At 53.4% G+C, this 26,918-nt stretch overlaps 3 protein-coding genes across 5 annotated transcripts in view; 2 read left to right on the top strand and 1 right to left on the bottom strand.

Moving 5' to 3' along the window:
* Positions 1-4: 4 nt before the first annotated feature.
* taf6l (TAF6-like RNA polymerase II, p300/CBP-associated factor (PCAF)-associated factor) lies at positions 5-9,666 on the top strand. Of its 2 annotated transcripts, none has more exons than XM_041181984.1 (10): positions 5-650; positions 789-875; positions 1,989-2,139; positions 2,266-2,316; positions 2,774-2,868; positions 3,314-3,388; positions 4,643-4,863; positions 5,999-6,131; positions 7,293-7,421; positions 8,058-9,666. In XM_041181984.1, the coding sequence occupies exons 1-10, from the start codon at positions 504-506 to the stop codon at positions 8,847-8,849; spliced, it is 1,881 nt and encodes a 626-aa protein (XP_041037918.1). In that variant the 5' UTR covers positions 5-503; the 3' UTR covers positions 8,850-9,666. The 2 variants fall into 2 exon arrangements, with proteins under 2 accessions (XP_041037918.1, XP_041037917.1); XM_041181983.1 differs by having other exon boundaries at positions 5,999-6,164.
* A 6,659-nt stretch (positions 9,667-16,325) lies between these two features.
* trpt1 (tRNA phosphotransferase 1) lies at positions 16,326-20,577 on the top strand. The gene is made up of 8 exons (XM_041182019.1): positions 16,326-16,429; positions 17,145-17,232; positions 17,309-17,390; positions 17,878-18,047; positions 18,543-18,720; positions 18,947-19,003; positions 19,089-19,199; positions 20,401-20,577. Exons 1-8 carry the CDS (start codon positions 16,410-16,412, stop codon positions 20,421-20,423), a joined length of 729 nt encoding a protein of 242 aa, XP_041037953.1. The 5' UTR covers positions 16,326-16,409; the 3' UTR covers positions 20,424-20,577.
* A 1-nt stretch (position 20,578) lies between these two features.
* LOC121274701 (neutral alpha-glucosidase AB-like) overlaps positions 20,579-26,918 on the bottom strand; it is a 155,327-nt gene continuing 148,987 nt past the window's right edge. For both annotated transcript variants that reach the window (XM_041182017.1, XM_041182018.1), the window contains 2 exons: positions 22,498-22,598; positions 20,579-22,415 (listed from right to left, as the gene is read on the bottom strand). In XM_041182017.1, the coding sequence (XP_041037951.1) occupies positions 22,306-22,415; positions 22,498-22,598 (211 nt within the window). In that variant the 3' untranslated portion in view covers positions 20,579-22,305. The remainder of the gene's footprint in view (positions 22,416-22,497; positions 22,599-26,918) is intronic.

Here is a 26,918-nt window from a genome sequence, read left to right as displayed (position 1 = left end):
TTCATTCACCTCCAATCGAGGAGCGGGAGAGGAGCTGGTAACTGGTTAGTGAGAGGTTATCGCTAGTTAGTGAGGGGCTAACCAGTCAGTGCAGAGGGTTAGGGTTGTTACTAGTTAAGGAAGAAGAGGTAGCCAGTTGATGAATGGTTGGTTATCACTAGTTAAGAGGGGTTAACCAGTCAGTTGGTAAACAATGAAATGCTGATCATTACTAGATAGTAAAGGATTGATAACCAATTACTGAAGGATTGGTTATTAGTAGTTAGTGAAGGGTTAAGTTGTTAGTAGTTAGTGAAGAGTCAGTTATTACTAGTTAGCAAGAACCTGCTGAAGCACTTGACTATTTAAGACCGGCTTGATATGGGATCTGATTAGTCAAGGTCTAGTTACTGAGCAGCAAGAGATGTGTTAGTAGTTAGCAGGGCTGTGACTGCTAGTTAGTGGAGTGTGAGAGCAATAGTCCATGAACTGTTGATAACTAGTGTTGCCCTGAGTCTCCAGCCATGTCTGAACGAGAGGAGCGTAAATATGCAGAGATCAGTAAGGAATCAGTGAAGCTGATGGCTGAGAGCGTGGGTCTGGAGCTGGGGGATGAGGTCAGTGCTCTGCTGGCCCAGGACGTGTGTTACCGACTGAGAGAAACGACCCAGGTAAGAGAGAGGATTCATTAACCATCGGTGAAAGAGATTCATCGATAAGTGGTGACAGTGGGAATCGCACCACCCCTGAAAGTAGCAGTCACCAGCTCACGGTGTAACCACCTTCTCACCTCCAGTTGCCTCTTTCAGAACGGTGCCCAGTTCATGAAACATGCCAATCGCAGACGTCTGACTGTGGAGGATTTCAACCGGGCACTGCGCTGGGCGAACGTGGAGGTAGGTTTGGAGGAAAAGTTTGGGGAAGGGGAGCGTAGGGGCACTGAGGCCAATGTCACCAGAAGGAATCAGGCGCTCCCTCAGCACTAACACTCCAACAGTGCGGCGCTCCCTCAGTACTGACCCTCCAACAGTGCGGCGCTCCCTCAGTACTGACCCTCTGACAGTGCGGCGCTCCCTCAGCACTGACCCTCCGACAGTGCGGCGCTCCCTCAGCACTGACCCTCCGACAGTGCGGCACTCCCTCAGCACTGACCCTCCGACAGTGCGGCGCTCCCTCAGCACTGACCCTCCGACAGTGCGGCGCTCCCTCAGCACTGACCCTCCGACAGTGCGGCGCTCCCTCAGCACTGACCCTCCGACAGTGCGGCGCTCCCTCTGCACTGACCCTCCGATAGTGCGGCACTCCCTCAGCACTGACCCTCCGACAGTGCGGCACTCCCTCAGCACTGACCCTCCGACAGTGCGGCACTCCCTCAGTACTGACCCTCTGACAGTGCGGCACTCCTGCAGTACTGACCCTCCGACAGTGCGGCGCTCCCTCAGTACTGACCCTCTGACAGTGCGGCGCTCCCTCAGCACTGACCCTCCGACAGTGCGGCGCTCCCTCAGCACTGCCCCTCCGACAGTGCGGCTCTCCCTCAGCACTGACCCTCCGACAGTGCGGCGCTCCCTCAGCACTGACCCTCCGACAGTGCGGCACTCCCTCAGCACTGACCCTCCGACAGTGCAGCGCTCCCTCAGCACTGACCCTCCGACAGTGCGGCGCTCCCTCAGCACTGACCCTCCGACAGTGCGGCGCTCCCTCAGCACTGCCCCTCCGACAGTGCGGCTCTCCCTCAGCACTGACCCTCCGACAGTGCGGCGCTCCTGCAGTACTGCACTAGATCATCAGTTTGAGGAATGGGAGCTCCTGGTGACTGATGGGTGAGCGTACTGCCATGGAGTCACAGCTGCCATCTCACTGGCACAATGCTCGGGTGCTGCTCTGATGCCCGCTGTGGTAGAATAGTCAGTTGAAGCTCACTCTGCGGACTGGTAGGCTTTGTGTCTGAAAATCAGTGTTCCTCTAGAAGCTGCTGCTAACTATCCTGTTCCTGTTGCTGCTTGCAGCCCGTGTGTGGTTACGGTGCCTCAGATATACTTCCGTTCCGCTCCGTTAAGGAGGGGGAGCTGTTTGTGGTGGAGGATCGTGAAGTGAACCTGGTGGATCTGGCCCTCGCCACCAACATCCCCAAGGGCTGCGGTGAAACCGTGGTTCGAGGTAGGGAGGCTGGGTTGGAGGTTGTGGAGGGGAGAGGAGTGGCCAGGGATGAGGGAGGCGGGGTGAATCTTTCACCTCTTGGCATATGCGATCTCTAATTCTTTCTCCCTGTCTTTGCTTCTCCAGTTCAGGTGTCCTATGTAGACAGCCGGGGAAATCAGGAGCCTCAGGGAGTGGGTGAGTATCCCTCACAAACCTCACTTCCTCTTCATTCGGATAGTCAGGAATGTCATTCTCACCTTACCCGGGGAGTAGAGAGCCCTGCACCCAGAGAAACCAGTTACCCAGAGACTGGCAGGAGGGTCACAGATTGAGGAGAATCGGTAATAGAGCCAGAGGGGGAGATGAGGAGAATGTTTTTTTTCACACAGCGAGTTGTTGTGATCTGGAAGGCGCTGCCTGAAAGGGCGGTGGAAGCAGATTCAATACGAACTTTCAAAAGGGGGAATTGGATAAATACTCGAAAAGGAGAAATTTGCAGGAATGTGAGGGAGAGAGAGGGGAGGGGAGGGAGTGGGGACTAATTGGAAAGATCTTTCAAAGGGCCAGCACTGGCACAATGGGCTGAATGGCTTCGTCAGGGCTGTGAGATTCTGTGCTTGCTGATGCTGCTGTTTGTCTTTAATCCCGTCAGTCCCTGCAGCAGTCTCCAGCCTCTCCGATGAGCTCCTGAAGTATTACCAGCAGATTACCAGAGCAGTGCTAGGTGACGATCATCGGCTGATGAAGGTAAGAGATCAGGGACGAGGGGAGACATTCAGTGAATCAGTCAAACTATTAATACTGACCCTGTGCTGTACCTGTCCTGTGAGTGTTTGATGGGGACAGTGTAGAGGGAGATTTACTCTGTATCTAACCCCGTGCTGTACCTGTCCTGGGAGTGTTTGATGGGGACAGTGTAGAGGGAGATTTACTCTGTATCTAACCCCGTGCTGTACCTGTCCTGGGAGTGTTTGATGGGGACAGTGTAGAGGGAGCTTTACTCTGTATCTAACCCCATGCTGTACCTGTCCTGGGAGAGTTTGATGGGGACGGTGTAGAGGGAGCTTTACTCTGTATCTAACCCCGTGCTGTATCTGTGGCGTTTTGCAGACTCTCTCGTATTGTGATGACGATTTTCAGACTGTATTGTCTGAGTTGGATTTTACTCACAGTCTGATCCCTTTGATTACAGGCGGCTCTACAGGACCTTCAGTCGAACTCGAAGATCGCGGCTCTGCTCCCCTACTTTGTCTACGTGGTCAGTGGGGTAGGTTGTACACTCCCACAGTACTGACCCTCCGACAGTGCAGCACTCCCTCAGTACTGACCCTCCGACAGTGCAGCGCTCCCTCAGCACTGACCCTCTGACAGTGCGGCACTCCCTCAGCACTGACCCTCCGACAGCGCGGCGCTCCCTCAGCACTGACCTTCCAACAGTGCGGCGCTCCCTCAGCACTGACCCTCCGACAGTGCAGCACTCCCTCAGTACTGACCCTCCGACAGTGTGCACTCCCTCAGTACTGACCCTCCGACAGTGCAGCGCTCCCTCAGCACTGACCCTCCGACAGTGCGGCGCTCCCTCAGCACTGACCCTCCGACAGTGTGGCGCTCCCTCAGCACTGACCCTCCGACAGTGCAGCGCTCCCTCAGCACTGACCCTCCGACAGTGCGGCGCTCCCTCAGCACTGACCCTCCGACAGTGCGGCGCTCCCTCAGCACTGACCCTCCGACAGTGCGGCGCTCCTTCGGTATTGCTGTGGGGTGTGCCGCCTTGGTTGGGGGGGCGCTTGTCCGGTCTGTCTCCGGCGTGTTGGTCCTGGCTGATATTTAAGTGTGAACATCCAGGACTGCAGAGGGGTTGGTGTGGGAGGGAGGGAGGTACCTGCCTGGTGTCCTGCTTAACTCCCCTCAGCCCTGCCCGTGGTGTTGTCCCAGCTGCTGATATCGGAGATTGAAATCGTTCGGCAAACCCCAGGGATATCGCTTCTGGGGATAGCGTTGCTGGCGAGGCTGGTGTTTATTACTGAGCCCCTGGTTACCCGATGGTGAGGCTACGTGCCCACGCCTGCTTTGATACAGCCGAGTGCTTTGTTCGGACACACCAGTTAGGAGTCAGTCTTGGCGAACTGGGACGGGAGTCACACACAGACCCGGACTGAGGCAGGACAGTGGGTTTCCTTCAGTGAAGCGATTGGGTTTTTAGACAGCTCAGCAGCTTCACATTCACTTTTACTGACCCCAGCTTTTTTAACCTTTTAAAACCAAACTCAGAGTCTCCAGCTGCCCTGGTGGGGTTCGAGCTCTCAATCTCAGGATAGCGAGTCCAGGCCTGTCACTGATAACCAGCACTGACCCCGTACCCTGATTTTATTCACCCCCCCCAGTCTGACCCAGTAACTGCGTGGGGCCACGGCGCCTCACTGAAGGGAGGGAGAAACAGGGAGTCGCTCCCTCGCGATGGGACCCACTCACAATACTCACGGAGACCTCCCCCCCTCTCTCTCTCTCTCTGGTTGGACAGGTTAAGTCGGTGAGTCATGACTTGGAGCAGCTGAACCGGCTGCTGCACATTGTGAAGAGTTTAATCCGTAATCCCTATCTCTATCTGGGGACCTACATCAAGAGCCTGGTCTCCAGTGTCATGTACTGTATTCTGGAGCCTCTCGCAGCCTCTATCAACCCGCTGAATGATCACTGGACCCTCCGAGACTATGCAGCGTTACTGCTCAGTCACATCCTCTGGTAAGACAACTGCTGACCTTACACCTCCTTTCAGATGTAGCCTCTCCTGTTCTTCCAGCCTGTTCTCTAGGTGTACAGGACTAACGTATCACAGACTCGCACAGCACCGGAAGAGGTCTTCAGCCCATCGAGACTGTGCCAGACTTTGTGAAAGATCTATCCAATCAGTCCCCCTCCCCGCCGCTCTCTCCCTCACAGTCCTGCAAATTTCTCCTTTTCGAGTATTTATCCAATTCCCCCCTTTTGAAAGTTCCTATTGAATCTGCTTCCACCGCCCTTTCAGGCAGCGCCTTCCAGATCACAACAACTCGCTGTGTCAAAAAAAACATTCTCCTCATCTCCCCCTCTGGCTCTATTACCGATTCTCTTCGATCTGTGTCCCTCTGGTTACCGACCTTCCTGACACTGGGAACACTTTCTCCTCATTCACTCTATCAAAGTCAATATCTTACATCGATGGCCTCTAGTTCTGGTCTCTCCCACCCACACACCCACAAGGGGAAACATCTTCTCTACATCGACCCTATCGAAACCCCCTCCATCATTTTAAAGAGCTCAATCAGGTCACACCCTCGGACTTCACTTTTCTAGAGGAAAGAGCCCCGGCCTATTCAATCTTTCCTGATCCTTCTAACCTTGCGGTTTCTGGGATCGTCCTTGTCAATCTTCCTTACACGTTCTCCAGTGGCTCAATATCCTTTTAATAAAATGGAGACCGGGACTGTGCACGGTAACTCCGAGTGTGGGATACGGAGACCGGGACTGTGCGCGGTAACTCCCGAGTGTTGGATACGGAGACCGGGACTGTGCACGGTAACTCCGAGTGTGGGATACGGAGACCGGGACTGTGCATGGTAACTCCGAGTGTGGGATAGAGAGACCGGGACTGTGCGCGGTAACTCCGAGAGTGGGATAGAGAGACCGGGACTGTGCGCGGTAACTCCGAGGGTGGGACAGAGAGACCGGGACTGTGCACGGTAACTCCGAGTGTGGGATAGGGAGACCGGGACTGTGCGCGGTAACTCCGAGTGTGGGATACGGAGACCGGGACTGTGCACGGTAACTCCGAGTGTGGGATACAGAGACCGGGACTGTGAAGAGTTGTTTGAAGAGTCGCTGTGTTCTTTGCTGACAGGTGGCATGGAGATTTAGTGAGCGGACTCTACCACCAGATCCTGCTGACGCTACAGAAGGTGCTGATTGATCCAGTTCGACCTCTCTGCTCACACTATGGAGCATTGGTGGGACTGCACGCACTCGGCTGGAAGGTGAGGAGGTCCCATCAAACACTCCCAGGACAGGTACAGCACGGGGTTAGATACAGAGTAAAGCTCGCTCTACACTGTCCCCATCAAACATTCCCAGGACAGGTACAGCACGGGGTTAGATACAGAGTAAAGTTCCCTCTACACTGTCCCCATCAAACACTCCCAGGACAGGTACAGCACGGGGTTAGATACAGAGTAAATCTCCCTCTACACTGTCCCCATCAAACTCTCCCAGGACAGGTACAGCCCGGGGTTAGATACAGAGTAAATCTCCCTCTACACTGTCCCCATCAAACACTCCCAGGACAGGTACAGCACGGGGTTAGATACAGAGTAAATCTCCCTCTACACTGTCCCCATCAAACACACCCAGGACAGGTACAGCACGGGGTTAGATACAGAGTAAAGCTCCCTCTACACTGTCCCCATCAAACACTCCCAGGACAGGTACAGCCCGGGGTTAGATACAGAGTAAAGTTCCCTCTACACTGTCCCCATCAAACACTCCCAGGACAGGTACAGCACGGGGTTAGATACAGAGTAAAGTTCCCTCTACACTGTCCCCATCAAACACTCCCAGGACAGGGACAGCACGGGGTTAGACACAGAGTAAATCTCCCTCTATACTGTCCCCATCAAACACTCCCAGGACAGGTACAGCACGGGGTTAGATACAGAGTAAATCTCCCTCTATACTGTCCCCATCAAACACTCCCAGGACAGGTACAGCACGGGGTTAGATACAGAGTAAAGCTCACTCTACACTGTCCCCGTCAAACAGTTGCAGGATTTTGGGATATTGAAGGTCCGCAGTACAGAGTGAATTAGAAGCCAGAGATGAGGGTCTTGTATCTGATCAGCAGGAGCTCCACATTCTTGTTCTGAATGAGATACTGTGGCGAGCAGAAGACTATCCTCGAGATGTAACCTGCATTTGGAATGTGTGTGTGGATTTGGGAGGTTTGGGGTCACTGCCGGTTTCCAGGGGCCAGTGCTTGTCAGTTATTTTGCCTGTGCCAGGATGGTGTCTGGCCGGAACATTCTGCCCAGCGCCAGTCTCCCTTTACGAAGCGGTGGCTTGTGAAGTCTCTGTGATATATTCCTGACAAACAGCGAGTGCTTTCTGTCCGTCTGTGTCAATCACCTTTCTTATGTTGGCAGGCAGTGGAACGTGTCCTTTATCCTCACCTCCATACCTATTGGACAAACCTTCAGGCTGTCCTTGATGATAATTCTGTATCGAATGCACAGGTCAAAGCTGATGGGCACAAGGTGTACGGTGCCATTCTGGTGAGTGTCAGCTTCAGCTCCAAGAGTGACCAATACATTCCAGTGGGCAGCGTGGGGTTAGCCCAGTAAACTCCCCATCCCCCTCCCCATCCCCCTCCCCGTTTCCCTCGTGCTCTCTCCCCATCCCTCTCCCTGTCCCTCCCCTCCTCTCCCTCCCCCGTGCTCTCTCCCTCCCCCGTGCTCTCTCTCTCCCCCGCGCTCTCTCTCTCCCCCGCGCTCTCTCTCTCCCCCGCGCTCTCTCTCTCCCCCGCGCTCTCTCTCTCCCCCGCGCTCTCTCTCCCCCGCGCTCTCTCTCTCCCCCGCGCTCTCTCTCTCCCCCGCGCTCTCTCTCTCCCCCGCGCTCTCTCTCTCCCCCGCGCTCTCTCTCTCCCCCGCGCTCTCTCTCTCCCCCGCGCTCTCTCTCTCCCCCGCGCTCTCTCTCTCCCCCGCGCTCTCTCTCTCCCCCACGCGCTCTCTCTCTCCCCCGCGCTCTCTCTCTCCCCCGCGCTCTCTCTCTCCCCCGCGCTCTCTCTCTCCCCCACGCGCTCTCTCCCTCCCCTGCGCTCTCTCTCTCCCCGGCGCCCTCTCTCCCCGGCGCTCTCCCCCCGCGCTCTCCCTCTCTCTGACTCCTCCCCACCATCTCTCTCTTTTTCGCAGGCAGCCGTGGAGAAGTTGTTGAAAACCAAGGTGTCGGTGGAGTTGACAGCCGAGAATTCGAGTGTGCCGAGTTCGCCGGGTGGGAGTCCGGTCCGGGAGCCTCACACCGAGTTCGGTTTTGGCATCACCAGCCACCTCCTCCAGACGGGTGGGATCCCCGGACTGGACCACCCGTACCCGGTCACCTCTCCGCCACAGATGTACCACGAGCTTTACTCCTTCTTTGGAGACAGCCTGGCCATTCGGTTTGGGACGGGCTGTGGGATCCTTGTGGCCGCTGTGCACCCCGCCGGCAAGGAGTTTTCCAGCCAATCGGCTGTGCCGCCGACAGACCCGAAGGCCCAGAGGGGGGGGCTCAATGGGGCAGACCAGGGCCGGAAGATGCCGCAGCTGACCATGAGCTTGGCGGTCAGCCCAGTCCAGGAAGGCAGTCCCATGGCCGATCAGCCACCTCAGCCCACGCTGCAGAGGCCCAGCGTGACACCCAAACCCAAATCCACCGCTCGCCTGCCCCACGAGCGGGGTCTCCACCACCAGCAGGGGGCTCTCGGGGTCAGGGACGTCTTCCAGAGGTCACGGCTCTCTGCCCGCGCTGGACCCTCTGCCTTCCTGATCGCCGGGAGACAGATGGGAAGGAGGGGGAAAGGTCGTCTTTTCCAGACCAGCTTCCCACTGTACCACGGTCCCAGCCTAGCATGCAAATATGGCCAGAGGCTGCCCATGATTGGCCGCATTAACAAACCAGTCAGGAAGTGGCTGAGGGCCGATTACTCCCTGTACCTGCCCCTTTAACTGGGGGATGATTACTCCCTGTACCTGCCCCTTTAACTGGGGGATGATTACTCCCTGTACCTGCCCCTTTAACTGGGGGATGATTACTCCCTGTACCTGCCCCTTTAACTGGGGGCTGATTACTCCCTGTACCTGCCCCTTTAACTGAGGGCTGATTACTCCCTGTACCTGCCCCTTTAACTGAGGGCTGATTACTCCCTGTACCTGCCCCTTTAACTGGGGGATGATTACTCCCTGTACCTGCCCCTTTAACTGGGGGATGATTACTCCCTGTACCTGCCCCTTTAACTGGGGGATGATTACTCCCTGTACCTGCCCCTTTAACTGGGGGATGATTACTCCCTGTACCTGCCCCTTTAACTGGGGAATGATTACTCCCTGTACCTGCCCCTTTAACTGGGGGATGATTACTCCCTGTACCTGCCCCTTTAACTGGGGGATGATTACTCCCTGTACCTGCCCCTTTAACTGGGGGATGATTACTCCCTGTACCTGCCCCTTTAACTGGGGGATGATTACTCCCTGTACCTGCCCCTTTAACTGGGGGATGATTACTCCCTGTACCTGCCCCTTTAACTGGGGGATGATTACTCTCTCTACCTGCATCGATTTCCACCTGTGGTAGGTGAGGGGGTATGTGGAAACTAGGATTGGGATACTTGGGAATATCCATGGATCCTGGAAATTCTCTGATCCCCTCTCTCCCCACACCCCTCCCCACTCCCCCAACACCCGCCCACAGTCACTCACAAATGACCCTCCGACAGTGTGGTGCTCCCTCAGCACTGACCCTCCGACAGTGCGGCACTCCCTCAGTACTGACCCTCCGACAGTGCAGCGCTCCCTCAGCACTGACCTTCCGACAGTGCGGCTCTCCCTCAGCACTGACCCTCCGACAGTGCGGCGCTCCCTCAGCACTGACCCTCCGACAGTGCGGCACTCTCTCAGTACTGACCTCCCGACAGTGCGGTGCTCCCTTAGCACTGACGCTTTGACAGTGCGGCACTCTCTCAGTACTGACCCCCCGACAGTGCGGTGATCCCTCAGTACTGACCCTCCGACGGTGCAGCGCTCCCTCAGCACTGACCCTCCGACAGTGCGGCGCTCCCTCAGCACTGACCCTCCGACAGTGCGGCGCTCCCTCAGCACTGACCCTCTGACAGTGCGGCTCTCCCTCAGTACTGACCCTCTGACACTGCAGCTCTCCCTCAGTACTGACCCTCCGACAGTGCGGCGCACCCCCAGCACTGACCCTCTGACAATGCAGCGCTCCCTCAGCACTGACCCTCTGACACTGCAGCTCTCCCTCAGTACTGACCCTCCGACAGCGCGGCGCTCCCTCAGTACTGACCCTCCGACAGTGCGGCACTCCCTCAGCACTGACCCTCTGACACTGCGGCTCTCCCTCAGTACTGACCCTCCGACAGTGGGGCTCTCCCTCAGTACTGACCCTCCGACAGTGCGGCGCTCCCCCAGCACTGACCCTCTGACAGTGCGGCGCTCCCTCAGCACTGACCCTCCGACAGTGCAGCATTCCCTCAGTACTTTGGGGAATGCACATCTGGATTAAGGGTCCAGGTTTCAAAGTTCTGCCATTGTCTCTGTCCCTGGGCTTTGGGTTTCTGGTGTGTTTCGAATTGGAGGATGTGTCGAAATGTTTGATTGTGAGCCCCCTCATCACGATGAACCTTAAATCATGGAAACTCCCCTATTTAAAGAAGAGATTGCTGATGAAGGAATTTGGAACTGAAATATTTGCCCTACTTCTGGACCCTGCTGTACATATGTTTTATTCCCCATCTCTGTTTTTTCTGTATCTTGTTGTGAAATGTTTGGTTTATGTAAAGTTACAGAATGATATGCTCACTACACCTATTATTGTTGGATAATTAAACAGCAACTTCATCAACCCCAGTGTGGTTGATTTGTGAATGGATTTCCCTGTGTCTAATACACTGGGTTTCACCGTGTGTGTCTGTAATGTGTTGGTGGCCCCTCAAACTGACCCTTGGGAGCTGCGTTCTCCCAAGACGAGAGTTGAACTGAGCTTTCAGCTTGTGTTAACAACCAGACACGGCTTTACAGGACTTGGTCTTAGCTAAAGACAAGGTGCATGCAACGCACTGCGCAACCATCCCCTCCTTATAAAACACAGAGAGCCAGCTAGCTAGCTCACCTTCCTCCTCACACCGAGCCCTGTACACCCATCAACCCTGTGCTTACTGACCCACACTGGCTCCCAGTCCAGCAACACACGCATTTTAAAATTCTCATCCTTGTGTTCAAATTTCTCATTTTAAGTTCTCTCTGGGTCTCCTTGCCCCATGCTCCCTATCTCTGTAACCTCCTCCAGTCCCTACAACCCTCCTTATCTCTGTAACCTCCTCCAGTCCCTACAACCCTCCTTATCTCTGTAACCTCCTCTAGTCCCTACACCCCTCACTATCTCTCTAACCTCCTCCAGCCCCTACAACCCTCCCTATCTCTGTAACCTCCTCCAGTCCCTACAACCCTCCTTATCTCTGTAACCTCCTCCAGCCCCTACAACCCTCCCTATCTCTGTAACCTCCTCCAGCCCCTACTCCCCTCCCTATCTCTCTAACCTCCTCCAGTCCCTACAACCCTCCCAACTCTGTAACCTCGTCCAGCCCCTACAACCCTCCTTATCTCTGTAACCTCCTCCAGCCCTTACAACCCTCCCTATCTCTGTAACCTCCTCCAGCCCCTACACCCCTCCCTATCTCTCTAACCTCCTCCAGCCCCTACAACCCTCCCTATCTCTGTAACCTCCTCCAGCCCCTACAACCCTCCCTATCTCTGTAACCTCCTCCAGTCCCTACAACACTCCCAACGCTGTAACCTCCTCCAGCCCCTACAACCCTCCTTATCTCTGTAACCTCCTCCAGCCCCTACAACCCTCCCTATCTCTGTAAACTCCTCCAGCCCCTACAACCCTCCCTATCTCTGTAACCTCCTCCAGCCTTTACAACCCTCCCTATCTCTGTAACCTCCTCCAGCCCCTACAACCCTCCTTATCTCTGTAACCTCCTCCAGCCCCTACAACCCTCCCTATCTCTGTAAACTCCTCCAGCCCCTACAACCCTCCCTATCTCTGTAACCTCCTCCAGTTCCTACAACCCTCCTTATCTCTGTAACCTCCTCCAGCCCCTACAACCCTCCCTATCTCTAACCTCCTCCAGCCTTTACAACCCTCCCTATCTCTGTAACCTCCTCCAGCCCTTACTCCCCTCCCTATCTCTCTAACCTCCTCCAGCCCCTACAACCTTCCTTATCTCTGTAACCTCCTCCAGCCCCTACAACCCTCCCTATCTCTGTAAACTCCTCCAGCCCCTACAACCCTCCCTATCTCTGTAACCTCCTCCAGTTCCTACAACCCTCCTTATCTCTGTAACCTCCTCCAGCCCCTACAACCCTCCCTATCTCTAACCTCCTCCAGCCTTTACAACCCTCCCTATCTCTGTAACCTCCTCCAGCCCTTACTCCCCTCCCTATCTCTCTAACCTCCTCCAGCCCCTACAACCCTCCCTATCTCTGTAACCTCCTCCAGCCCCTACACCCCTCCCTATCTCTCTAACCTCCTACACACCTCCCTATCTCTGTAAACTCCTCCAGTCCCTACACCCCTCCCTATCTCTCTAACCTCCTCCAGCCCCTACAACCCTCCCTATCTCTGTAACCTCCTCCAGCCCCTACAACCCTCCCTATCTCTGTAACCTCCTACACCCCTCCCTATCTCTGTAAACTCCTCCAGTCCCTAAACCCCTCCCTATCTCTGTAACCTCCTCCAGCCCCTACAATCCTCCAAGATCTCTGTGCTCCTCCAATTCCAGCCCCTTGAGCATCCCCCCGATTCCCCATCGCTCCAACATTGGTGGCCGTGCCTTCAGCTGCCTGGGGCCCTAAGCTCTGGAATTCCCTCCTTAAACCCCTCTGTCTGTCTCCCTTCCTCCAAACCCATCTCTCTCTCTCTCCCTCTCTCTGTCCCACAGACAGGTAACTCCTGGCTGATTTCTACTCCTGTGAAGGTGTCTTGGAGATGCTACACTTCATGTTGTTAACTTTGTGTGTGTATGTGTGGCTTGGCATTACTGTCACTGGACCAGTAATCAAGAGGCCTGGGCTAATGAGGACATGAGCAAGTCTCGGTAATGGTGACCATGAAACTATTGTCGATTGTCATAAAAACCTATCCGGGTCACTTATATCCCTTTAGGGAAGGAAATCTGCCCTCCTTACCCGGTCTGGCCTACATGTGACTCCAGACCCACAGCAACGTGGTTGGGAAAGAAAAATTCCAAGGGGAGAGAGCCCACCATCTGTGGTTAACTAAACAAGTTAAAGACAACATCAAACTTACAGAAAAAACATATGATTGGGCAAAGAGGGGAAGCAGGTCAGAAGATTGGAAAGAATAGAGGGAAAGGCAAGAAATGACAAAAACATTAATAAGGGAAAGATTAGAGTAGGAGAGAAAGCTAGCTGGAAATATAACGATGGACAGCAAGAATTTCTATAGATATTTAAATAAGGAAAGAGTTAACAAAATGAGCATTGGTCCTGTAGAAAGTGAGTCTGGAGAATTAATACTGGAAAATAAGGAGATGGCAGATGAATTGAACAGGTATTTTGCATCAGTTTTCACTATAGAGGATACAAGTAATGTCCCGGAAATAGCTGTAAATCAGGAAATGGGAGGGAGGAACTCGGGAAAATTACAATCACCAGGGAAGTAAGTGGCACTGAGTAAATTGTTAGGGCTGTGGGTTGACAAATCCTCGTGTCCTGAAGGACTTCATCCTAGAATCTTAAAAGAAGCGGCTAGAGAGATAGTTGATGCTTGGTTTTAATTTTCCAAAGTTCCCTGGATTTGGGGAAGGTTCCGTTAGATTGGAAAAATGTGAAGATAACTCCTTTATTCAAAAGGGAGGGAGACAGAAAGCGGGTAATGACAGACCAGTTAGCTTAACCTCTGTCATAGAGCAAATGTTGGAAGCTATTATTAAATATATTTTAGCAGGGCACTTAATAAAATTAAAGGCCATCAGGCAGAGTCAACATGGTTTTGTGAAAGGGAAATCATGTTTAACCAATTTATTGGGAGCTCTTTGAAGGAGTCACATGTGCTGTGGATAAAGGGGAACTGGTGGATGTGCTGTACTGGGATTTCCAGAGGGTATTTGATAAGGTGCCACATGAAAGGTTACTGCAGAAAATAAAAGCTCGTGGTGTAGGGGGTAACATATTGGCATGGATAGAAGATTGGCTGGCTTACAGGAAACAGAGAGTTGGCATAAATGGGCCTTTTCCTGGCTGGCAGGATGTGAGGAGTGGTGAGCACAGGGATCAGTGCTGGGGCCTCAACTGTTTACAATTTATATAAATGACTTGGGTGAAGGGACCGAAGGAATGGTTGCCAAACTTGCTGATGACATAAAGATAGGTAGGAAAGTAAATTGTGAAGAGGGCATAAGGAGAGTACAAAGTGACAAAGGTAGGTTAAGCGAGTGGGTAAAGATCTGGCAAATGGAGTATAATGTGGGCAAATGTGAAATTGTTCATTTTGGCAGGAAGAATAAAAAAGAAGCTTATTATCTAAACAGTGAGAGATTGAGGAGCACTGAGATTGAGAGGGATCTGGGTGTCCTAGTGCATGAATCACAAAAGGTTAGTATAGAGGTACAGCAGGGAATTAGGAAAGCTAATCGAATGTTATCGTTTATTGTGAGGGGAATTGAATACAAAAGTAGGGAGGTTATACTTCAGTTGTACAGGGCACTGGTGAGACCACATCTGGAGTATTGTGTGCAGTACCGGTCTCCTTATTTAAGGAAGTATGTAAATGCGTTAGAAGCAGTTCAGAGAAGGTTTACCAGACTCATACCAGGAATGGGTGGGTTGTCTCATGAGGAAAGATTGGACAGGTTAGGCTTGTACCCACTGGAGTTTAGAAGAGTAAGAGGAGAGTTAATTGAAACCTTTAAGATCCTGAGGGGTCTTGACAGGGTGGATGTGGGGAGGATGTTTCCTCTTGTGGGAGAATCTAGAACTAGGTCACTGTTTAAAAATAAGGGGTCACTTATTTAAGACAGAGATGAAGAGAAATTTTCTCCCAGAGGGTTGAGAGTCTCTGGAACTCCCTTCCTGAAAAGGTGGTGGAAGCAGAGTCTTTGAATATTTTTAAGGCAGAGTTAGATAGATTCATGATTAACAAGGGGGTGAAAGATACCCCCTATCGGGGGTAGGTGGGAATGTGGGGTTGAGGTTACACTCAGATCAGCCATGATCTTATTGAATGGAGGAGCAGGATCGAGGAACTGAGGGGCCTACTCTTGTTCCTAAGTCATATGTTTGTATGACTCTTAACTGCTTTCTGAAGTGACCTAGCAGGTAACAAATACTGACCTTGCCAGAGACACCCACATCCCATAAAAAAATGTTTTAAAAATAAAAATATTAAATATATAGACATACATTATATATATATATATATATTTATCCAGGTCACAACATCTCGAAGGGGGTAGTCTTCATAATAAAGGACAACATAAAGACTGGCTACCGTACAGGGTTTTGATGAGAACAAAGCTGGAATATTGTTAGCAGTTCTGCTCTCTATACATTTTTTCTTTATTCTTTCATGGGAAGTGGGCATCACTGGCAGGGTCAGCATTTATTGCCCATCCCTGCGTGCCCTTGAACTTGCCAAGACATTTCAGAGGGCAGTTAAGAGTCAACCACATTGCTGTAGGTCTGGAGTCACAAGAATAGCAGGTTTTCTTCCTTAAAGGACATGAATGACACCAGCTTTAATTGAATTTAAATTTCATCAGTTGTCTTTTTGGGGTTTGAACCCATGTCCCCAGAGCATTAGCCCAGGTCTCTGGATTACCACTCCATCACCATCCATTCTGAATTACATTGGAGGCGGTACAGCAAAGGTTCACTGGATTGGTCCCTGGGATAAGAGGGCTGTCCTATGATGAGAGACTAAGTGAATCAGGTTTATATTCTCTGGAGTTTAGGAGAATGAGAGGCGAACCCTTTGAAACCTCCAGGATTCTGAATGAGTTGTGACAGGGCGGACGCTGGGAAATTGTTCCCGCTGGTCGGAGAATCTAAAAAAGGGAGGCCCAGCCTCAGGATAAGGGGGCAATTAGTTTGGACTAAGATGAGGAAAAACCTCTTCACTCGAAGGATTGTGAATCTTTGGAATTCTCTACCCCAGAGGATTGTGGATTCTCCATCGTGGAATTTAAGGGTTGGGAGAGACAGATTTTTGGTCACTTGGGAATCAAGGGGTATGGGAGCGGGTGGAAAAGTGGAGTTAAATCCCATGATCAGACAAGATCATGTTGAATGGTGTAGCAGGCTCGATGGGCTGAATGGTCGATTCCTGTTTCTGTCTCTTTAAGATTGAGGAGCCTGCAGTACCGGCTGCGGGCGGCTAGAGGGCGGTGGCGGGCCGCCCAGTGCGCCACCCGCAGGCCAAATATGGTCACTGTACTTCCGGGTTCGGCCTCAACCAAAAAGAGAGTGTGAATGAGCCTCAGGACCCCAGAGTGAGTGAGAATGAGCCTCAGGACCCTAGAGAGAGAGAGAGAGAGAGAGTGAGCCTTAGGACCCAAAGAGAGGGAGAATGGGCCTAGGATCCTAGTTTCTCTCTCTGTCTCTCTCCCTCGTCTCTCTTTGTCACTTTGTCTCTCTCTGTCTCTGTGTCTCTCTTTCTGTCTCTCTTTGTCTCTCTCTATCTCATCTCTCTGTCTCTCTTTGTCACTTTGTCTCTCTCTGTCTCTCTTTATCTCTCTTCCTCTGTCTCTTTGTCTCTCTCTCTCTTCCTCTGACTCTCTCTGTCTCTCTCTTCGTCACTTTGTCTCTCTATCTCTGTCTCTCTTCCTCTGACTCTCTTTGTCTCTGCCTCTGTCTGATTCTCTCTCTGTCTCCATCTCTCTATGACTGTCTCTCTCTATTGTCTGTCTGTCTGTCTGTGTCTCTGTTTTTTCTGTTTCTCTTTTTCACTCTGTCTCTCTCTCTGTCCCTGTCTCTCTGACTCTGTCTCTGTGTGTCTCTCTGTTTTTTTCTCTTTCTCTTTTTCACTCTGTCTCTCTCTCTCTCTCTCTGTCCCTGTCTCTCTATGTCTCTCTGACTCAGTTTGTCTGCCTGTCTCTCTCAGACTGCCTTTGCTCCCTGCGTGATCTGTTTTCTCTCTTGCCCCCTGTTCACGTACCCCGTGTCTCTCAGTTACCAGCCAGTTATTTTCTTTGGTCTTCTCTGCAGTGATGCTGTTTCGGAAGATTTAACAATGGAACGAGGTGAGAGTCATCCTGAGTCTGTCAGAGGGGCCAGGGGTCGGCAGCCGAGACAGGTGGGTGTTGTGAGCAGCGGTGAGTGTGTGTATAAGGAGCTCGGAGACTCACTAACATCCCCTTCAACATTCACAGGCTCCAGATGTCCGGCTGTCCAAAACCCTGTCCTACATCCTCCGGCATGGAGCGGCTAAACTGGGATTTGTGATGGGCAAAGGTATGGAGATTGCAGAAAGTGGGACAGAGAATAGATTGAGGTTGGATTCATTGGGATATAGATGTTGGGAACATTGGGATAAGGCGGTTTGGGAACATTGGGATAAGGGGGTTTGGGAACATTGGGATGGGGGGTTGGGAACATTGGGATAAGGGGGTTTGGGAACATTGGGATAGGGGGTTTGGGAACATTGGGATACAGGGTTTGGGAACATTGGGATGGGGGATTTGGGAACATTGGGATATGGATTTGAGAGGAATGTGATGGGGGTTGAGAACAATGGGGTTGGGGTGTGGGAAAATTTGGGATGTGGATTTGGCAAAATTGGGATGTGGGAGTTGGGAACATTGGGGTACAGATTTGGGAAGATTGGGATAGGGGGTTTGGGAAGATTTGGGATGTGGGGTTGGGAATGCGGAGGAGAGATGGGTCACTTGTTGACTTGAGCACTTCACCTGGTGAGTTCCTGCTCTGGTCTTTCAAGCAGATGGGTTCCTGAATGTGGATGAGATTCTGCGACACCCTCAGTGCAAACGCTATACAGAGCAGGATGTTCAGCGAGTGGTGGAGACTAACAGCAAACAGCGTTTCACACTGCGCACACACCCTGAGACTGGGATCCTGCAGATTCGAGCAAACCAGGGCCACACTGTGCAGGTATCTTTCATATTCATTCCAGGTGTGGTGGTGGGGGTGAGTGGTGGGGAAGATGGGAGTAGTCAGTGAATTGTACAAATCAACAATTCACAGCCTTGGGTAGCTGAAGGGTCTGCCTCCAATCCACTGGCCCTGCCCCTGGCCTGCAGGAAGTGGAGAGAAGCCAGAGTGCACTGCTGCTGCTGGAAAATGGATATAACTAAAATGTGTCCCTTCATCCAGTGACATGAGGGCCTCAACACACGGGACAGTGTAGAGGGAGCTTTACTCTGTATGTAACCCCGTGCTGTACCTGTCCTGGGAGTATTTGATGGGGACAGTGTAGAGGGAGCTTTACTCTGTATCTAACCCCGTGCTGTACCTGTCCTGGGAGTGTTTGATGGGGACAGCGTAGAGGCAGCTTTACTCTGTATCTAACCCCGTGCTGTACCTGTCCTGGGAGTGTTTGATGGGGACCCTCTGGTTTTGCTTGGTCTGTTTATTTTGAACAATCAGGTCGAGGATCTGGAGCTGATTTCAATCTCTGTGGATGCTGGCAATGTTCCAGAAGAGGCTGTTCATGGCACCTACTTACAGCATTGGCCCTCAATTAAGACCCGTGGGCTGAGACGCATGTCCCGCACGCACATCCACCTAGCACCAGGGCTGCCTGCGGAGGAAGGAGTTGTGAGTGGTGAGTTGTGTGGGGGCAGCATGGGGGTAAATGGGCTGTTAGCGACTGTCTGAACAATAACAGGGTTGTTACCTGTTTTGTGTGTTTGTAGATTGTGTTCAATAACCACATTAATGGCAAGTTACTCACTGATGGAGCAGGGCTGCCTCGTGCACTGCCAGTATCATGTGGTGTTGTAACGTGGTTGCTCCTTCAGTCCCTAACCTCTCTGCCATGGACGTTACAGGTATGAGGAGTGACTGTGATCTGGCTGTCTTCATTGAGATAAGGAGGGCCCTGAACGGTAAGTGAAACACACACAGCAGCAGCAGCTCATGTGAAAATCCCGTCACCACTGCAATCCTTTTGGAAGTTTTGTTATTTTTCAGATGGAATTCCGTTTTATTTTTCCACCAATTGGGTGATCTTAACCCCAGGGAACGATGAGGGAGTTTTGCCTCCAGAATACTTCCAGAAAGTTCTGCAGTTAAAACCAACACGTGAGTTTGTGAAATGTTCCAGAAACACATCTTAACCAAAGCGTATCAGTCAGTGAAGGGTGTGGGGTATATCAGTGTTACAGTGAAGGGTGTGGGATATATCAGAGTGTCACAGTGAGGGGTGTGGGATATATCAGAGTGTTACAGTGAGGGGTGTGGTGTATATCAGAGTGTTACAGTGAGGGGTTTGGTGTATATCAGTGTGTCACAGTGAGGGGTGTGGGATATATCAGAGTGTTACAGTGAGGGGTGTGGTGTATATCAGAGTGTTACAGTGAGGGGTTTGGTGTATATCAGAGTGTCACAGCGAGGGGTGTGGGATATATCAGAGTGTTACAGTGAGGGGTGTGAGATATATCAGAGTGTCACAGTGAGGGGTGTGGGATATATCAGAGTGTTACAGTGAGGGGTGTGGGGCATGTCAGTGTTACAGTGAGGGGCGTGGGGTATATCAGAGTGTCACAGTGAGGGGCGTGGGGTATATCAGTGTCACAGTGAGGGACGTGGGCTATATCAAAGTGTCACAGTGAGGGGTGTGGGATATGTCAGAGTGTCACAGTGAGGGGCGTGGGATGTGTCAGAGTGTTACAATGAGGGATATATCAGTGTTACAGTGAGGGGTGTGGAATATGTCAGAGTGTTACAGTGAGGGGTGTGGAATATGTCAGTGTTACAGTGAGGGGTGTGGGATATGTCAGAGTGTTACAGTGAGGGGCGTGGGGTATATCAGAGTGTCACAGTGAGGGGCGTGGGGTATATCAGTGTCACAGTGAGGGACGTGGGGTATATCAGAGTGTTACAGTGAGGGGTGTGGGATATATCAGAGTGTTACAGTGAGGGGTGTGGGGCATGTCAGTGTTACAGTGAGGGGGGAGGGGTGCATCAGAGTGAGTGGGTGCAGAGTTTCTCAGAGTATCACTGGGATGGGATACATTAGAAAGTAGACACTCTCCATGAGGGTGTGTAGGGTACATCAGATCAACACAGCAGAGAATTCAGAGCCCTCTACATGAAGAAATCTCACCTCCTTTTCCAGATTCCCAGCTGGGGGCGAGTGCCAGTCCTCTCCCCCCCCTCTCTCTCTCTTTACCGTACAAGTGATTCTTGCCAGAGCCCCAGTTTGTTCTCGGGTGGGTTAGTGAGGAGGCTGGTGTTCCTTACCAGCAGACAGCTTGTACAGTTTTTGTGCTTTATTTTTCAGGACGTTTGCTTCCTCTGGAATAACTGGGAACCCACGGGTCACGAGCTTCCTAAAATGGTGTCAGAAAATGCTCCAATAACCGAACCAGTGGCTGAATCCCACACCCAGCTCCCTTGCCCAGCCAGCACTGTTTGGAGATACAATCTGTCTCTCAGAATAAAGCCACTACACCGTCAAGCACAGTTTTAAGTTTTTTTTTTTAATTGTATCCATTTATCAAAAACATCCAAAACAGCAGAGTTCAATCATTGGTCATCAGCAACTCCTGACATTTTATAAACCTTTCCTTTAGCTGTGCATTTCCTCTCACAAGGGGAGTAGCAGACAGCTCTGGGACAGGAGGAGAGGTTAAAGGGGGACAGAGTAAGCCTGACCCCCACACTATCCTGGTGCTGTCTCCAGTAAGCCAGTCCAGAGTAGGATTGAAATCTCAGCTCAGCTGGGGGAGGGGTTCGAGCTGGTCTCTGTACTCTGACTAAAGCTGTACATCTTTACCTCCTGCAGCACGTACTGAGAGAAAGGAAATGGGGCAGGAAGGATGGGGGCAAATATACAAGACTTGGAACTGAGAACACAACTCATTAGGGAGAAAAAAAATCAGATAAAAAAATGATTTTTACATTTTGACCTTGAAATCGGGCACATCTGAACTGACATCATCACTTATACATGTCCTCTGCAACTGTGTGTGGTGTTCATAAAAACTAGAGTAGTGGGGGGGATAAGGCAGAGAAAAATCAGACTGCCTGCCCACACACAGTCTCACCAAAAAATTGCCATCATGATCAGTCTTTACTGGAGCAAATGTTGCTAAATTTCCAGAACCACCCCCTGGGGAGATGGTCACACCTCAGAAATACCAAGAATCAAGAGAACGGGTTCATCATTCTGGGGCTGGCGGGGCTTCAGTTAAAGCCTAAAGCCCAAAGAAGCTTCAACACCTCCACCCCCCCCCACCACCGCTCTCTCTAAATGTAGCAGCTCGGGGCGGGCAATTTGGGAATACTTGCAAGAGTGAAGCCGGAGTTGCTCATGAAGCGGTGACCCAAGTGTCATCGGGGACATGGGTGTCAGCGTCACAAAGAAAACGGAGGCACCCACACCGTCCCAGGCGTCTCTCTTGCTAAGCCAAGTCCCTGACTAACTCCTGCTGGGAAGGCACCCTTTCTAAAAAGGAAGCAGCCAAGGCTGCCGGCTGGAATCAGCCTCATCACTGAATAAAAAACGGAGTTCACTTCCTGATGGTGAAGGGGTTTTGGAGGTGGGGGTGTAGAAAGAGAGAAGGGGTGCACAAGTGCACCAAAAGGGAGGAATGGAGCACAAATCAGTGCCTGGGAGTTCCTGGTGAAAGAGCGAGAGAGTGCAAGACAGACAGACAGGAAAAGAATTAGCAAACACAAGCTGTGTGAACTGGAGAACTCAAACCAGCCTTGCAGGTAGCATCAGCAGGGTCAGGAATTCACAAAGCAGTGGTGCTTTTTAAAAAGTTTACAGTCACTCCAAGGCAGGTTTTAATTAGCTTGCTTCTGCAACTCAAAGAAACAAAAATAGAGGATGAATCCGAAGGGAATGTGGTAGCGATCCCGAGTCAGCTCTCAAACACTATTGATGAAAAACTTCAGCACTGGAATCCAAGGATTGTGTACGCAGGTGCTAGTCAGCACAGCTGCTTAGAGAGAGAGAGAACGTGAGAGCAAGATTGGGAGAGTGAACACAAGACAGACAAAGAACACGAGACAGAGACTGCAAGAAAAAACAGGCGAGAAAGAAACAGTGTTAGAACAGGAGAGAGAGAGAGCGAGAGAACAGGAAAGAGAGAGAACACGAGAGAGAGAGAACAGGAGAGCAATTGCGAGAGAGAACAGGAGAGTGAGCGAGGAGAGAGAACATGTCCAGTGGACACTATTATCGGATATACAGGGTCCAGTCAGCAGCTACATTCACAGCTGGTTTCCGGATGGTCAGGACTGAGGTCTCAGCGTTGTGTTCAAAGTCCAAGTTCGATTCAGTTCCGTCTGCATACAAAAGCATCATGAACATCACATATTCAAAATAAATTTCAAGCTGAAACTGGGATGAGTGAGTCAGGTTCCTTACCGGAGAGCTTCACCATAACAGACGTTGGCCTCTTCACTCCCAGAACCAACACTCTCTCGATCCACGCAGCAGTGTTGTAGTGACCATTGGGATCAGCACTTCTGAAATCAGATTTAACACAGTGACCAGGGCTCGACAGTCTGGGTGTGTAGCTAAAGGCTGTGTCGCCTTGCTAAGCGTGGCTTAGTCAGTGCAGTTGCTTCAAGATCCACCCAGCTTCTAACCAAAATGGAAGCACAGGGAGGCTACAACTACTGCTGGCTGACAGAGTGAAATGGGAAGAGCTGAGGGTCTTCAAACCCCTCCATCCAGGCACAAAGTGCCAACAGCCCTCGCCCTCTCAATCTCAGCACAGCACGCTCTCTCTCTCTCCTCCACCTGGGCACAGCACGCATGCGCTCTCTCTCCCATCAGAGCCCAGCACGCCCGCTCTCTCTCCCATCAGAGCCCAGCACGCCCGCTCTCTCTCCCATCAGAGCCCAGCACGCCCGCTCTCTCTCCCATCAGAGCCCAGCACGCCCGCTCTCTCTCCCATCAGAGCCCAGCACGCCTGCTCTCTCTCCCATCAGAGCCCAGCACGCCCGCTCTCTCTCCCATCAGAGCCCAGCACACCCGCTCTCTCTCCCATCAGAGCCCAGCACGCCCGCTCTCTCTCCCATCAGAGCCCAGCACGCCCGCTCTCTCTCCCATCAGAGCCCAGCACGCCCGCTCTCTCTGCCCCATCAGAGCCCAGCACGCCCGCGCTCTCTCCCATCAGAGCCCAGCACGCCCGCTCTCTCTCCCATCAGAGCCCAGCACGCCCGCTCTCTCTCCCCCATCAGAGCCCAGCACGCCCGCTCTCTCTCCCCCATCAGAGCCCAGCACGCCCGCTCTCTCTCCCCCATCAGAGCCCAGCACGCCCGCTCTCTCTCCCCCATCAGAGCCCAGCACGCCCGCTCTCTCTCCCCCATCAGAGCCCAGCACGCCCGCTCTCTCTCCCCCATCAGAGCCCAGCACGCCCGCTCTCTCTCCCCCATCAGAGCCCAGCACGCCCGCTCTCTCTCCCCCATCAGAGCCCAGCACGCCCGCTCTCTCTCCCCCATCAGAGCCCAGCACGCCCGCTCTCTCTCCCCCATCAGAGCCCAGCACGCCCGCTCTCTCTCCCCCATCAGAGCCCAGCACGCCCGCTCTCTCTCCCCCATCAGAGCCCAGCACGCCCGCTCTCTCTCCCCCATCAGAGCCCAGCACGCCCGCTCTCTCTCCCCCATCAGAGCCCAGCACGCCCGCTCTCTCTCCCCCATCAGAGCCCAGCACGCCCGCTCTCTCTCCCCCATCAGAGCCCAGCACGCCCGCTCTCTCTCCCCCATCAGAGCCCAGCACGCCCGCTCTCTCTCCCCCATCAGAGCCCAGCACGCCCACTCTCTGTCCCCCATCAGAGCCCAGCACGCCCGCTCTCTCTCCCATCAGAGCCCAGCAGGCCCGCTCTCTCTCCCAGCAGAACCCAGCAGGCCCGCGCTCTCTCCCATCAGAGCACAGCACGCTCCCTCTCTCCTCCATCCGAGCACAGCACGCTCTCTCTCTCTCCTCCATCCGAGCACAGCGCGCTCTCTCTCTCTCCTCCATCCGAGCACAGCGCGCTCTCTCTCTCCTCCATCCGAGCACAGCGCGCTCTCTCTCTCCTCCATCCGAGCACAGCGCGCTCTCTCTCCTCCATCCGAGCACAGCGCGCTCTCTCTCTCCTCCATCCGAGCACAGCGCGCTCTCTCTCTCCTCCATCCGAGCACAGCGCGCTCTCTCTCTCCTCCATCCGAGCACAGCGCGCTCTCTCTCCTCCATCCGAGCACAGCGCGCTCTCTCTCTCCTCCATCCGAGCACAGCGCGCTCTCTCTCTCTCCTCCATCCGAGCACAGCGCGCACTCTCTCTCCTCCATCCGAGCACAGCGCGCTCTCTCTCTCCTCCATCCGAGCACAGCGCGCTCTCTCTCTCCTCCATCCGAGCACAGCGCGCTCTCTCTCTCCTCCATCCGAGCACAGCGCGCTCTCTCTCTCCTCCATCCGAGCACAGCGCGCTCTCTCTCTCCTCCATCCGAGCACAGCGCGCTCTCTCTCTCCTCCATCCGAGCACAGCGCGCTCTCTCTCCTCCATCCGAGCACAGCGCGCTCTCTCTCTCTCCTCCATCCGAACACAGCACGCTCTCTCTCTCTCCTCCATCCGAGCACAGCACACTCGCTCTCTCTCTCCTCCATCCGAGCACAGCGCGCTCTCTCTCTCCACCATCCGAGCACAACACGCTCTATCTCTCCTCAATCCGAGCACAGCACGCTCTCTCTCTTTCCCATCCGAGCACAGCACGCTCTCTCTCTCCTCAATCCGAGCACAGCACGCTCTCTCTCTCTCTCGCCCATCCGAACACAGCACGCTCTCTCTCTCTCTCCCATCCGAACACAGCACGCTCTCTCTCTCTCTCCCATCCGAACACAGCACGCTCTCTCTCTCCCATCCGAACACAGCACGCTCTCTCTCTCTCTCCCATCCGAACACAGCACGCTCTCTCTCTCTCTCCCATCCGAACACAGCACGCTCTCTCTCTCTCTCTCCCATCCGAGCACAGTGCGCTCTCTCTCTCCTCAATCCGAGCACAGCGCGCTCTCTCTCTCCTCAATCCGAGCACAGCGCGCACTCTCTCTCCCTCCCCCCTGCACTCTCTCTCTCTCTCCTCCATCCGAGCACAGCACACTCGCTCTCTCTCTCCTCCATCCGAGCAAAGCACAGCACGCTCTCTCTCTTTCCCATCCGAGCACAGCAGGCTCTCTCTCTCTCCTCAATCCGAGCACAGCACACTCTCTTTCTCTCCTCCATCAGAGCACAGCACGCTCTCTCTCTCTCCTCAATCCGAGTACAGCACGCTTTCTCTCTTTCCCATCCGAGCACAGAACACTCTCTCTCCTCCATCCGAGCACATCACGCTCTCTCTCCCCCATCCGAGCACAGCACGCTCTCTCTCTCCACCATCCGAGCACAGCACGCTCTCTCTCCCCCATCCGAGCACAGCACGCTCTCTCTCCCCCATCCGAGCACAGCACGCTCTCTCTCTCCCCCATCCGAGCACAGCACGCTCTCTCTCTCTCTACTCAATCCAAGCACAGCACGCTCTCTCTCTCTCCCCTCAATCCGAGCACAGCACGCTCTCTCTCTCTCACATCCGAGCACAGCACGCTCTCTCTCTCCTCAATCCGAGCACAGCACGCTCTCTCTCTTTCCCATCCGAGCACAGCACGCTCTCTCTCTCCTCAATCCGAACACAGCACGCTCTCTCTCCTCAATCCGAGCACAGCACGCTCTCTCTCTCTCCTCAATCCGAGCACAGCACGCTCTCTCTCTCCTCAATCCGAACACAGCACGCTCTCTCTCTCCTCAATCCGAACACAGCACGCTCTCTCTCTCTCCCATCCGAGCACAGCACGCTCTCTCTCTCTCTCTCTCCCATCCGAACACAGCACGCTCTGTCTCTCTCTCCCATCTGAACACAGCACGCTATCTCTCTTTCCTATCCAAACACAGCACGCTCTCTCTCTCTCCCATCCGAACACAGCACGCTCTCTCTCTCCTCCATCGGAGCACAGCACGCTCTCGCTCTCTCTCTCTCTCCTCAATCCGAGCACAGCACGCTCTCTCTCTTTCCCATCCGAGCACAGCACGCTCTCTCTCTCCTCAATCCGAGCACAGCACGCTCTCTCTCTTCTCAATCCGAGCACAGCACGCTCTCTCTCTCTCCCATCCGAGCACAGCACGCTCTCTCCCTCTCTCTCCCATCCGAACACAGCACGCTCTCTCTCTCTCTCTCTCTCCCATCCGAACACAGCACGCTCTCTCTCTCTCTCCCCCATCCGAACACAGCACGCTCTCTCACTCTCTCTCCCATCCGAACACAGCACGCTCTCTCTCTCTCTCTCTCCCATCCGAACACAGCACGCTCTCTCTCTCTCCCATCCGAACACAGCACGCTCTCTCTCTCTCTCTCTCCCATCCGAACACAGCACGCTCTCTCCCTCCCCCATCCGAGCACAGCACGCTCTCTCTCTCTCCCATCCGAGCACAGCACGCTCTCTCTCTCCTCCATCCGAGCACAGCACGCTCTCTCTCTCTCCCATCCGAACACAGCACGCTCTCTCCTCCATCCGAACACAGCATGGTCTCGCTCTCTCTCTCTCCTCAATCCAAGCACAGCACGCTCTCTCTCTCTCTTCAATCCGAGCACAGCACGCTCTCTCTCTCTCTCCTCCTCCATCCAAGCACAGCACGCTCTCTCTCTCTCCCATCCGAACACAGCACGCTCTCTCTCTCTCTCCCATCCGAACACAGCACGCTCTCTCTCCCATCCGAACACAGCACGCTCTCTCTCTCTCCCCCATCCGAGCACAGCACGCTCTCCCTCTCTCTC

Source organism: Carcharodon carcharias (assembly GCF_017639515.1).
Source record: "Carcharodon carcharias isolate sCarCar2 chromosome 37 unlocalized genomic scaffold, sCarCar2.pri SUPER_37_unloc_2, whole genome shotgun sequence".
NCBI classification, from domain to species: Eukaryota; Metazoa; Chordata; class Chondrichthyes; order Lamniformes; family Lamnidae; genus Carcharodon; species Carcharodon carcharias.
This window is presented reverse-complemented; position numbering and strand designations above follow the sequence as displayed.